General features: G+C 40.9%; 1 protein-coding gene across 5 annotated transcripts in view; it reads left to right on the forward strand.

Moving 5' to 3' along the window:
• The window catches only part of TEK (TEK receptor tyrosine kinase), a 122,994-nt gene that overhangs the window by 45,149 nt on the left and 65,415 nt on the right, over positions 1-12,430 (forward strand). For all 5 annotated transcript variants that reach the window (XM_010384455.2, XM_010384457.2, XM_030920261.1 and 2 more), the window contains exon 2: positions 5,055-5,366. In XM_010384455.2, the coding sequence (XP_010382757.2) occupies positions 5,055-5,366 (312 nt within the window). The remainder of the gene's footprint in view (positions 1-5,054; positions 5,367-12,430) is intronic.

The raw sequence follows: 12,430 nt of genomic DNA on the forward strand, positions 1-12,430 counted from the left end.
AATTAAATTCTATTATATGGGTGTTGATTCAGGCCCACAATCATTTCTGTAACTATTTTTAAGTAAAAATATTCCCATGTCTTAGTTAATGGCCCATTATTCATAGCAATATTGAATACAAGAAAATGTAAATATGAAAACTAGAGTTAAACAACATTGAGTTCACCATAATAAGATTTAGTGAGAAGACGCTACTAAGAAAGATTAGATACTGTTCAATATAGCACACAGAAAATACAGTGAGCAAAACATTTTAGAACATTGTTATGCTTCAATTGTGATGCCTGGTTATTAACTTGGCAGACGTCATGCCACAATGCTAAGTATTTCCTTATAAACAAGGACACACTTTTATGCAAACATTGAAAAAGTGTTTGAGGCTGGGTGTGGTGGCTCACATCTGTAATCCCAGCACTTTGGGAGGCCGAGGCAGGCGGATCACGAGGTCAGGAGTTCGAGATCAGCCTGGCCAACATGGTGAAACCCCACCTCTACTAAAAATACAAAAAAAATTAGCTGGGCATGGTGGCGGGCACTTGTAATCCCAGCTACTCGAGAGGCTAAGGCAGGAGATTCGTTTGAACCCAGGAGGCATAGGTTGCAGTGAGCCGAGATCGCGCCATTGTATGCCAACCTGGGCGACAGGGCGAGACTCCGTCTCAAAAAAAGAAAAAGTGTTTGAGAGATTTTTGTTAAGGAAAAATAGCATTAATCTCTAAAACATATAAGATGTGTGATATTAAATATGCATCTTGTTTTAGCAAGTTATTAGCCTTCATGATAGAAATATGAATTAAACTATGAATGAATTTGATCAGAGCCCTTTAGATATGGTTGTGATGAAACAACTCACTATCCGTCCCCAGCATGATTTGGAGAGGACAGTGCTGTAATGTAAGAAAGGGTATTAAGCAGAGAGATTGATATTGGCATGAGCCCAGATAGGATCTGTCTTCTGACAATGATTCTCAAGAAATGTCCCTAATGGAAAATTTCTTGAGTGGCACCAGATATGCAGTTCCAGCCATGCCTTTCATGGTGTCCGCAGCAGAACTCTTTCAAGAAGCCACTGATCACAGTTGTACTCATTGTCGTCGAGCCTCTGCTCTATTCTTTCTGAAAGGCTAAGTTTGCCTACTTTTTTTTTTCAGCATTAAGTTTTAACTCCTTTATTTTTCAGCATTGTGAGATAACATCACATTTCCTATTATTAAAGAAGAGAGAAAGAGAAAAATGCATTATTTGGATGTAATTTGAGATCTGGAGTGGGTATAGGGATGAAGGATGAGACATAAAGGGACATATATGTCCATGGCTCTTGATTCTTTTCCAGCTGCCCCTTTTTCTCTCTCTCTTTTATTTATTTATTTATTTATTTATTTATTTATTTATTTATTTATTTTTATTATACTTTAAGTTCTGGGATACATGTGCAGAGAGTGCGGGTTTGTTACATAGGTATACACGTGCCATGGTGGTTTGCTGCACCCATCAACCCATCATCTACATTAGGTATTTCTCCTAATGCTATCCCTCCCTGACCTCAGGTGATCCTCCTGCCTCGGCCTCCGAAAGTGCTGGGATTACAGGCATGAGCCACCATGCCCAGCCTCCAGCTGCCCCTTTTTAAGGAATGGGCCATGACATTTTGTTTACATTTAATTTTTATGTGCGAATAATAGCCACATTGTTCAAAAGCCAGTACACACAAACGTATAGTGAAAAGTCTTCCTTTTACCATTGTGCCCCAACTACCTAGTTGCCCCCAAAAGGTCATCATTGTTCTTATTTTTATGTGTCACCTTCTAGAAATTCTTTAGGCAGATACTAGCAAATACAGCTATAGATTCTTGTTTTAAGAAAACTAAGCAGGCGATTTTCAAGATCCATCCTAGGAAGCTGTTAGGTATGTCTTCTTATACCCAAAGCTCACATAGAAGAGCCTTCTGATACTGTAAATGGTGTTACAAAGGACAGAGCGCTGGCTGGTGGAAGAGGGCTTTGTTAACCAGCACGCTGAACAAGGGAAGCGAAGTATAGTCAAGCCCAGACTCCCAGAGGCCACAATTTCCTTTTCTGTCACGGAAAGTAAAGGGAGATCTCTGAAAGGAGCAAGAGGAAAAAGAAACTAGAACCATACCTAGAAACAGTTTACACATAGTGTGGTTGTCTTTTCCAATCAACTGCATTTTCTAGTATTTCCTAAAGCTATTAAATAAACCCTGGCCACTGCCAGTGCTGTGAGTTCCGAGCAGATCCTGTGGTTTTGGCAAGACTCTCGACTGGCCCTAGAAATGGGGCTGGATTGAACTGGAGTTGAAAGAATTACAGTGTTTCCTTCCTCTTGATGACCCTTTCTGGAACATGCCTGGAATGTGTGAGTGTACGAGATGAGGTGGTGTTCACTCAGAGTCAGGCCTGGGTACGTACGAGGAAGGGGAGGTGCGTGCTGGTGTTATTTTTGGAGGCTGTAATTCCACTGCTAGGTTTTGTAGCTCATCCTCTCTTTCAGTATTTTTATTAACCTGTATTCTCTGTCCTGAGATCTTAAAAGTTACCAATGAGGCTAGAAATAAAATGGATGCTTCAAGGCCAGGCTTGGGAACTCATTCTAGTGGAGATTTTCTTCCTCAATCCCATGTAATGAGTTAATATTACAATAAAATGCAGCTGTAACTCCTGCTTACATGAAGACTTGACTTTGAAATTTTTCTTCCTAATCATTCAGATAAAGGTTTAATTTGTACCAAGATTATCCTCAAAACATCACTGAATACAGTAAACACTGGCAAAAACAAATTGTATGAGGACTTTATATCAGGTACAATGCTTGACATAAGTAGGTGCTCAAAAATTCTGGTAAATGAACAATAACCTAAACCGCTCAGCAGTCATTGAACACTTTTCTTTGGCATTTTGCAAAAATTGTAATGTTTTTTCCCCTATAAACTCAGTAGCTGTCAAAACAGTTAAATATGGGCAAGGAGGTCAGTTCAGACTCGGGGGAGTACTTTGTTTTTTTTTGTTTTGTTTTTTTGAGACAGAATTTTGCTCTCTGTTGCCCTGGCTGGAGTGCAGCACTGGAACCTCTGCCTCTGGGTTCAAGCGATTCTCCCATCTCAGCCTCCTGAGTAGCTGGGATTACAGGCACCCACCACCACACCCAGCTAATTTTTGTATTTTTATTAGAGACAAGATTTCACCATGTTGACCAGGCTGGTCTCAAACTCCTGACCTCAGGTGATCTGCTTGTCTTGGCCTCCCAAAGTGCTGGGATTACAGGCGTGAGCCACTGCAACCAGCCCGCACTTTCATTTTTAACCTTATTCTAGAATTGGAAGCCAAGTAAATGGATGGACTTGAATCAAGCAGATCTGAAATAAAATTTGTCCATCCATCCATCCATCCACTCATCCAACAAACACTGAAGTCCTCTATATGTTGAGATTAGGGAGAATATTCCATGTAAACCAATTCCTAAATTCCTGTTCATATACAGAACATTTGGACTTTACCATTTAGAGAGAGAGTAAATAAAATATTCACAAATTATGGTAATCATTATGAATAAACCAGGAGGCCAAATTAGAGGACAATGGGATGAGAGTGTATAGGTATTACAGATAAGGCAGGTAGAGAAGTCTTCTATGACAAAGTGGCACTTAAGCTGAGACCCCAAGGACAAGCAGAAGGTGGCTATGCCAAGAGTGGAGAAAAGCATTCCAAGCAGAAGGAACAGCAACGGCTTTGAGGTAGTAAACGGCTTTGAGGTATCCAAGGACTGAAAGACCAGTGAGCATTTGAATCCCAGCTCTGCCTTCAATAGCTGTGGAAAATCAAACTAGCTGCTCAATCTTTTGAGCCTTCATCTCTTCATATTTAAAATTGAGATAATGGTGCATACCTCACAGAGTTGCTGAATTTAATGGATATTCAATAAGATAACATGTAGCTTATTTGAATCACTTCTACACAAAGGTCTCTGAGACTCTAGTTGGGCCCTCATCACTCAGTTGCTCTTTCTAGTCTCCTGATTGTTTTATGCAGACTTGAGAGCCAACCATCACTGGAGCTAGAGAACATTTTCCATCCCGGATATTTCCACATTTGAAGAGGAGAGAATAGGCACAGACTCTATCTGCTCATGTTAGAACCTTTAGAAATAAAAAAAGTGATGGGAGTGGGGGGGAGGGGAGAGAGAGAGAAAGAGAAATGTGAGAAAATAACATGAGAGGATTTTCTTTTTAAAAGTGTACTTCCTCATTTACAGAACAAATTCATAAAATAAAATTTAAAGTTTGGGCAAGGTTTTATTTTTACATTTGGGGAGAGGGTAAGGTTTGGGACTAAGTGTTCAGGAAACAGTATAAAGAGAAATGAAATAATAATCACCGAGTATGCAATATATAACAGACAGAGTGGTTGGCAAGTTGTGTATTTTATCTTATTTAATCTTTACAAGAGTCCTGATGGAGTAAATGAGGCCCATCCTGATGGAGTAAATGAGGGAAATGCAGACTTCACTTAGTCACCGTCTGTCATTTATCTTGAGGTATTTAATGTGGAATTGAGCAATTCTTTCAAAATGAGAATCTATAAGGCATAAGTTTATGTAGTTGATATATTTCTTTAGAATACTTTATTATTGTGACAGTATCACATTAGCATCAAATAATAACTAATAATTAAATATAATGAATAATGATTATAATATCATTATTATTAATTCTTCTTAATACAACATACATTTCCTGAATACCCAACTATGTCTAGTGCATGGCTTATTGGGGGAATAATGGGTAGTCCATTGCAACTAGGGTATGCAGTGGGGCTGGGGACGTTAGCAGGATTTAACTGATGAAGGGTCTTGATGCCTTGGTAAAGAGTTTTGGATTTTGTCCAGTGGAAGATAGGCACACACACATGGTCAGAATAGCATTGTAGAAAGAATACTCACACAACTTTTTTAAGACAAGGCTTTGTGAGCACCAGTTTACCCTATGGGGTCGTGTTAATAGCCTTAGTCATACATTATTCTCTCTCTTTCCTTTTAGGAACTGTGGAAGGTGCCATGGACTTGATCTTGATCAATTCCCTACCTCTTGTTTCTGATGCCGAAACATCTCTTACCTGCATTGCCTCTGGGTGGCACCCCCATGAGCCCATCACCATAGGAAGGGACTTTGAAGCCTTAATGAACCAGCACCAGGATCCACTGGAAGTTACTCAAGATGTGACCAGAGAATGGGCTAAAAAAGTTGTTTGGAAGAGAGAAAAGGCTAGTAAGATCAATGGTGCTTACTTCTGTGAAGGGCGAGTTCGAGGAGAGGCAATAAGGATACGAACCATGAAGATGCGTCAACAAGGTAACATGCCCCTAAGTTTTGGGCAGGTGAGGCCCACTGAGGCACACACATACCTTTTGTTTGGTAGCTGCTCCCTCAGGGGCAGGGCATGTGCTACCTGAGTGTAGAGCTTGACGATCTTGCCTGCCTCTTTCCATGCATCGCTGTATCTGGTACATGGAATGTTAGAGATAAAGGAAACTACGCAGTCCAACCCCTTAACTATATATTGTGCCTACATTGTGAGATCAAATGAAATATTTCATATGTTCTACTAAGGGCATCATGGTACTTACGGATATATGACTCTGTTGCATGTATCTAATATGAAAATTATAGCAATGAAAACAAGTGTTCATTGCCAAACTACTGACTATTTTGAGCTTTCTTACTTGATTTTTCATGTGATACATTGCTTTGCTTGTCCCTAAATACCCTTAATGGAAGTTAATATTTTCAGGAGAAGATTAAATATAAATAAGAATTTTAGAAGGGGAATATACATCAGTAACTCAATTTAATTGGTTACTTGGTATATCAATTTTCTTTTTTCCTTTTTTTTTTTTTTTTGAGACAGAGTCTCACTCTGTCACTGGGCTAGAGTGCAGTGGCATGATTTCAGCTCACTGCAACCTTCGCCTCCTGGGTTCAAGTGATTCTCCTGCCTCAGCCTCCCAGGTAGCTGGGACTACAGGTGTGCACCACCATGCCCAGCTAATTTTTTGTATTTTTAGTAGAGACGGGTTTCACCATGTTGGTCAGGATGATCTTGATCTATTGACCTCGTGATGTGCCCGCCGTGGCCTCCCAAAGTGCTGGGATTACAGGTGTGAGCCACTGTGCCCGGCCAGTGTACCAATTTTCTATTGCCACAATAATGTGGTGTAACATAACCACAAACCACAGTGGCATACAATAATGAGCATTATAGTTTGTGAGTCTATGTCAGCTACACAACTAATTAACACAGTTAATTAGATGGATGTATTGACCTTGGCTGGGATTCCTTACATATATAGTGTTGCCTGGCTATAGGCTTAGTAGGCTGGCCTTGGCTGGGGCAACTTTGCTCAGTTCCTTAAACTATAGCAGGCTAAGGTCATATAAGGTCATAGTGTACGATTCTCAGCCGAGGTTGCAAGGAGTCTCATCTCATGTACGTGAGATGTAGACATGAGACTCCTTGCAACCTAGGCTCAGAATTGTACACTATCACTTCTGCTTCATTGTATCGACCTAAGCCAGTTAAGTAGCTGAGCCTAGTGTCAGAGTGAGAGGGCACTACAAGTTGAAATGACGAAGAGTCAGGGATGTGGGGAGGAATGAAGAATTAGGGTCCTCTTTGCAGGCTGCCATTCTTGGAAAAGGAACATGATTTAATTTTAGCAGTCGAGTACCCAGGTCTAGCTCAGAAAACACCAGAATTTTGCAGGAGGATTTTGAAAGCCTCCTCTAAGGGAGGATTATTAAGGCTTTCTACTACCCCACAAGGCAATGATGTGATGAAGTCTTTCTCTCAAAATAAAACTGGGCCTTAAGCTAAATCTTTAGACCAGTCCACCTATGTGATGGCAGTTGAAGGAGATGGTGTTGCAAACATTATTTAATAATTGTATTCTAAGGTTCCAGGCCTGGACAGGCAGGTAGACTTCTGGTGCTCTTGATGCTGTCTGCTGGGAGGAAGGTACAGAATTCCAGCTGAGGTGACCTCCCTTTGTTCTGCCTGGAATGATCTAGCCTCTCCCCTATCAGCCACTTTGTCTGGGCTGCTGATTCCTAAAATGAAGGAGTCTTTTACAAATTAATATCATCACAACCACAGGAGCTGTGGACCGAGGACTTGTCATTACATGAAATAATCACATTGTGAGCTGTTTAGGCTTGGTTGGTTGGTTTGTTTTAAGACAGGGTCTTGCTGTTGCCCAGGCTGGAGTGCAGTGGCACAGTCATACTTTACTGCAGCCTTGACCTCCTGGGCTCATACTATCCTCCCACCTCAGCTTCCTAAGTAGCCGGGACCACAGCCATGCACCACCATGCCTGGCTAATTAAAAAACAGTTTTGTAGCTACAGGGTCCTCTTTGCTGCCCAGGCTGGTCTTGAACTACCAGCTTCAAGCTATCCTCCCACCTTGGCCTCTCAAAGTGCTGGGATTACAGGTGTGAGCCACTGCACCAGGCCTTACTTTTAGAAAGCTGATCCAGTTAAGTAACACACCTCTGCACATTGCTGATTGACTGTTTCTTTTATAATCTAACCATCTGTAGTCTGTATATTTTTTTGGATCAATGCTTTTTAAAGTTGAACACGCTTACAGATCACCTGTGGGTCTTGTAAACATGCAGAATCTGATTTAATAGGTTGTTTGGGAGAGTCCTGGGATTCTGCATTTCTACATGTCCCAGGTGATGAGAATCTGCTCAACCATGGACCACACTTTGAGCAGCAGGGGTTTAGAGTTAGCCTCTAATTAGGGTCCACCTGAAAATATTTCTTTGAATTTGCTAATGGTAGTAATGAAAAGATTTGAAGGCAGGAAACTCATTTTAAGGTCAAAAGTAATAAAATTGCTATTCATTACAAATGAAGGAAAGGGTTTTCTTAGCAAAACTAGAATGTTCACCTTTAAATGACAGCAGGGCAAGTGGGAAAAGTGCGCAACAGAAATTCCCAGGAATGCAGCTCTCCGTTGAGGGAAGAGAGGTTGAACAAAGGGATGTGAGGTGTGCCAAAGCTATCATGGCTGAAAGTCAGCTCTATTATTTTTCACGTGTGTCATTTTGGATTTGACTTGTATAAAGACTAATGTTCTTCTGCTGATGTTTCCACATTCTAAAGGAAGATGATCTGAGATTATGCCCCAGTCATTTCGTGGGAACAAAATGTGAAGTGCCACTGTGTCCTCGCTGCACTGTCCGGAGGTCATCCTTGACAATGTATAAATAAGAACATGTAAAGCAAACTGGACCAGAAACGTTGCGAGTTAAAAACCCACTGTAATGATCCCCCCAAACTGAGAGTCTAGGTAACCACAGGTAAAGGATGGCTTAATTTCAGTTAAATGAGGCAAAGGCAGACCTGGATAGTGAGAAACACTAATGAGAAGATGGCTTTTAGAGTTATACTCACCTGAGTTTTAATTCTTTCTCCATCACTCACCAGCCGTGTGGCCTTTGGCACGTTATTTAACTTCTATTGGTCTCAATTATTCATCATCTGTGAAATGGGTATAATAATACCTACAAAATTGTTTTGTTTTAAATAAGTTGGTATAGACAAGAAGCATTGATTTGCACAGTGAATGTGTCCTTAAAAGCTTAGGTTACGCAATACATTGCTGCAGAATAAGGTACATAGTAGTAAGAATAATAGCAGCTTGTAAACGGTGGGAATAGCATTTGATGCCAAGTGATCTGACTTCAGAGACAGTATTTATTACCACTACACTACCCTTTCGATAACATTCTCACTTAATGTTAACAACTCTCCCTGATTCTGAGCTCTTGTTTTATAAAGTACAATGATTCCACCTGAAGCCCTAAAAAGCAACGCAGGGCACAGAGTAGAGGTATGAGAGTGGAAGTCAGACAGATATGGGTTCAAGTCTACCTCTGCGACTGAGTGGTGTGGCTCAGGACAAGTTACTTAATTGAAGTCATAATTTTTCCTCATGTGGAAAAAAATAGGGATAGAGATTTTATCACACATATTTGAAAATTAAATAAGGCACTTAACTATTACCAATTACATTATCTGCTTCACAGTAAATGTTTAACAACTGTGATTATTATAATTTCTTTGAGTAATAAATTGGTGAGACAATTTTCCTACTCAATTGTAGAAATTTTTACTATGCATTAACATATTATGGAGTTTTACACAAAATGGAAAAATAGGTAGTATGTTCCCTCCTGTATTTTAACAATAACAGCATCTCAAGCTGGTGAACAGGTTCTGTTTTTCTTGCTGACCATCCAGTGGGGGAAATCTGGTTTGAGGAAAGTGAAATCCTTTATGGTGAATCAGGAAAAACCTCCAAAACTATGTTTTCATGTCACTATTAATTCGTTATTAAAACATCATGGAAACTCAGAAATGCCTGCCTAGGGACGCAGCAGGATAAAATAAACATCAATATATTCCTGCTTGCTGCTGACTCGTACATCTGTGGAGGAAGTGGAAAATCCATTTGAGATGTGCCAAAACACAGCTTACATTGGCTCACACACCCCAAACAGCCAAACTGGTTTTTATCAATGGCATCATCCAAAATAGTCAACAGCAGTTTGACTCAAACCTCATTGGTGATTTCATTTGGGGGTAGGAAATTATATATAAAGTTTGAAACATTTTCAGATCCAAAGACCTGTTTCAAACTGATCCATTAGAAGAAACAGAGGGTTATTTTATTCCTACTTTCATTTGAGAAATAGCTTTATATTAAGAATATCAAACTTCCCAAACATGATTTATGAAGTTGATTGAGGAGAGCCATTTGCAGTTAAATAACACAAAGGAATATGTTAAAAGCATCAAGAAAATGGGAAAATCTGAAACAGTTTAGTTCATTTATACTTTCATTCCATAATTCTTCTTCTTCTTCTTCTTCTTTTTTTTAGACGGAGTCTTGCTCTGTCACCTAAGCTGGAGTGCAGTGGTGCAACATCAGCTCACTGCAACCTCTGCCTCCTGGGTTCAGGCGATTCTCCTGCCTCAGTCTCCCGAGTAGCTGGGACTACAGGCACGCACTGCCATGCCCAGCTTGTTTTTGTATTTTTAGTAGAGATGGGGTTTCACCATGTTGTCCAGGGTGGTCTCCATCTCCTGACCTCGTGATCCGCCCGCCTCGGCCTCCTAAAGTGCTGGGATTACAGGCGTGAGCCACCGCGCCCGGCCACCACAATTATTCTTGAGCCTCTATTTGTGCCACACATTTTCCTTTGTATGCCTGACATTCCCCTAGCAACTTTATATGTATTACTAACTTAGTCTTTATCAAATATATATCAGATGAGGACTGTTAAGACCCCACTAATAGATGAGGCTTAGCTATTGTAACTTATGTGCATTCACTAGCTATGGAGTGTTGGATCTGGGAAGGTGAAGTCAGGCCTGATTCTAGAAGCTTGGCTCTAACCATCACCCTGTGCTACCTTTCAAACCAGATGTAATCTTGCCCTCCTGGAACACTCAATCTAGTAGGGGTTATATACCATGAGTGGGGCTATAATGGAAAAATGCAGGGGTATTTAGGGAGTAGCTATGAGAGCGTCTAACCTGTGTTCCAAGTGTTGTGTGAGGTCTCTGGAGATACCTAAATGGAAACTGATGAATGAGTAGGAACTGACGAGGCTTAGGAGAAAAGGATGAGAAAAGAAGAAAGAAAACTCATGACTAGGACGTGAGTGATGAGGTCTGGCTAAGGAACTGAATACAGTTCAAAGTGGCTGGAATTGAGAGCTAAGGATGTGGACCTGGAGAAGATAAGTCTGGAGAACTAGGGGTGGAGGTCTTGAGTTTGTGTCTCAACTTCCACATTTATTCACTGTTGACAGGCCTTGGGTAAGGGACTTAGTCTTTCTCAACTGCATCTCCCATATGGATAAACTGTAGCTATACTGTCTTCACAGGACTGTGGTGAAATTGCACAAAATAATCACAGATATAAAACTACATTATTTCCTGTGGTACTTATACAATAAGTAAACTAAAAGGAGATGACTGAAATTGAGCTCACTTGTTTTTCATCTGTGTTTTCACTTGTGTGTAACTTTTACTACCACCTACTTTCTTCTCCAGCCCTTAAGGAATAAGGAATTATATTTTTAGTTAAGTTCTGCCCATGAATTAGCCCATCCAAATGATCTTAAGCAAGTTATCTTCTAACCTAGGCCTCGGCAATATCATTTATAGAATGAGGTGGTTGGACCTTAAAGCCTTTTGAGTGCTAACATTACATAATCTATGAAAGCATGCGGAGCCAGATTCCTTGGTTCAAATCCTGGCTCTCCCATGTATATGCTATGTGATCTTGGACAGGTTACCTAGATTCTCTGTACCTTAATTTCCTCATCTGTAAAATTAGGATAATTATAGCACCTGTCTCATAGGGATATTTAAAAAAGTAATTTTTTTTTAGTTGGAGTCTCGCTCTGTTGCCCAGGCTGGGGTGCAGTAGCTCATTACAGTCTTGAACTCTCTCTCTCTTTTTTTTTTTTGACAGAGTCTCACTCTGTCGCCCAGGCTGGAGTGCAGTGACGCGATCTTGGCTCACTGCAAGCTCTGCCTCCTGAGTTCACGACATTCTTCTGCCTAAGCCTCCTGAGTAGCTGGGACTTACAGGCACCCGCCACCACGCCTAATTTTTTGTATTTTTAGTAAAGATGGTGTTTCACTGTGTTAATCAGGATGGTCTTGATCTCCTGACCTTGTGACCTGCCCACCTCGGCCTCACAAAGTGCTAGAATTACAGGCTTGAGCCACCATGCCTGGCCTACAGTCTTGATTTCTTAAGCTCAAGTGATCCTCCTGAACAGCTGGGACTACAGGCATATGTCACCATACCTGGCTAATTTTTAAACATTTTTTTTTGTAGAGAGGAGGTCTCACTGTGTTGCCTAGGCTGGTCTCAAACTCCTGGCCTTAAGATATCCCACCTTGGCCTCCCAAAGTTTTGGGATTAGAAGCGTGAGCCTCCGCACCCAGGCTGACAATTAAGTTTGTGTAAAGTGCTTATAACAGTGCTTGGTCCATAGTAGGCGCTATTAAAATGTTCTTGTTGTTTTTATGGTCTAGTCAAGTCACATGACATCAATATATGTGTACTGAAATACAAGCCAGGCTCCTGTGTCATCAGAAAGCCCAAAGTAGGACATGAATGTTGGATTTCCTTCGTTAGTACTCAGCAGAGAACAACCAGCCTAGAGACATTCATGCAGAGGTAAACTCTGGACAGCGGTGAAACTCTGGTGTGATAATGCCCCTAAGAAAACAGGAGCTTAAAAAGCACAGTCCTAAATAATAAAGAGCCGCAGAGTAGGGGGGGGAAAGCTACTTGGAGTTGAGCCTACTGGGGAACCTTGGTT

This window comes from Rhinopithecus roxellana, chromosome 16 (assembly GCF_007565055.1).
Source record: "Rhinopithecus roxellana isolate Shanxi Qingling chromosome 16, ASM756505v1, whole genome shotgun sequence".
Classification (NCBI taxonomy): domain Eukaryota; kingdom Metazoa; phylum Chordata; class Mammalia; order Primates; family Cercopithecidae; genus Rhinopithecus; species Rhinopithecus roxellana.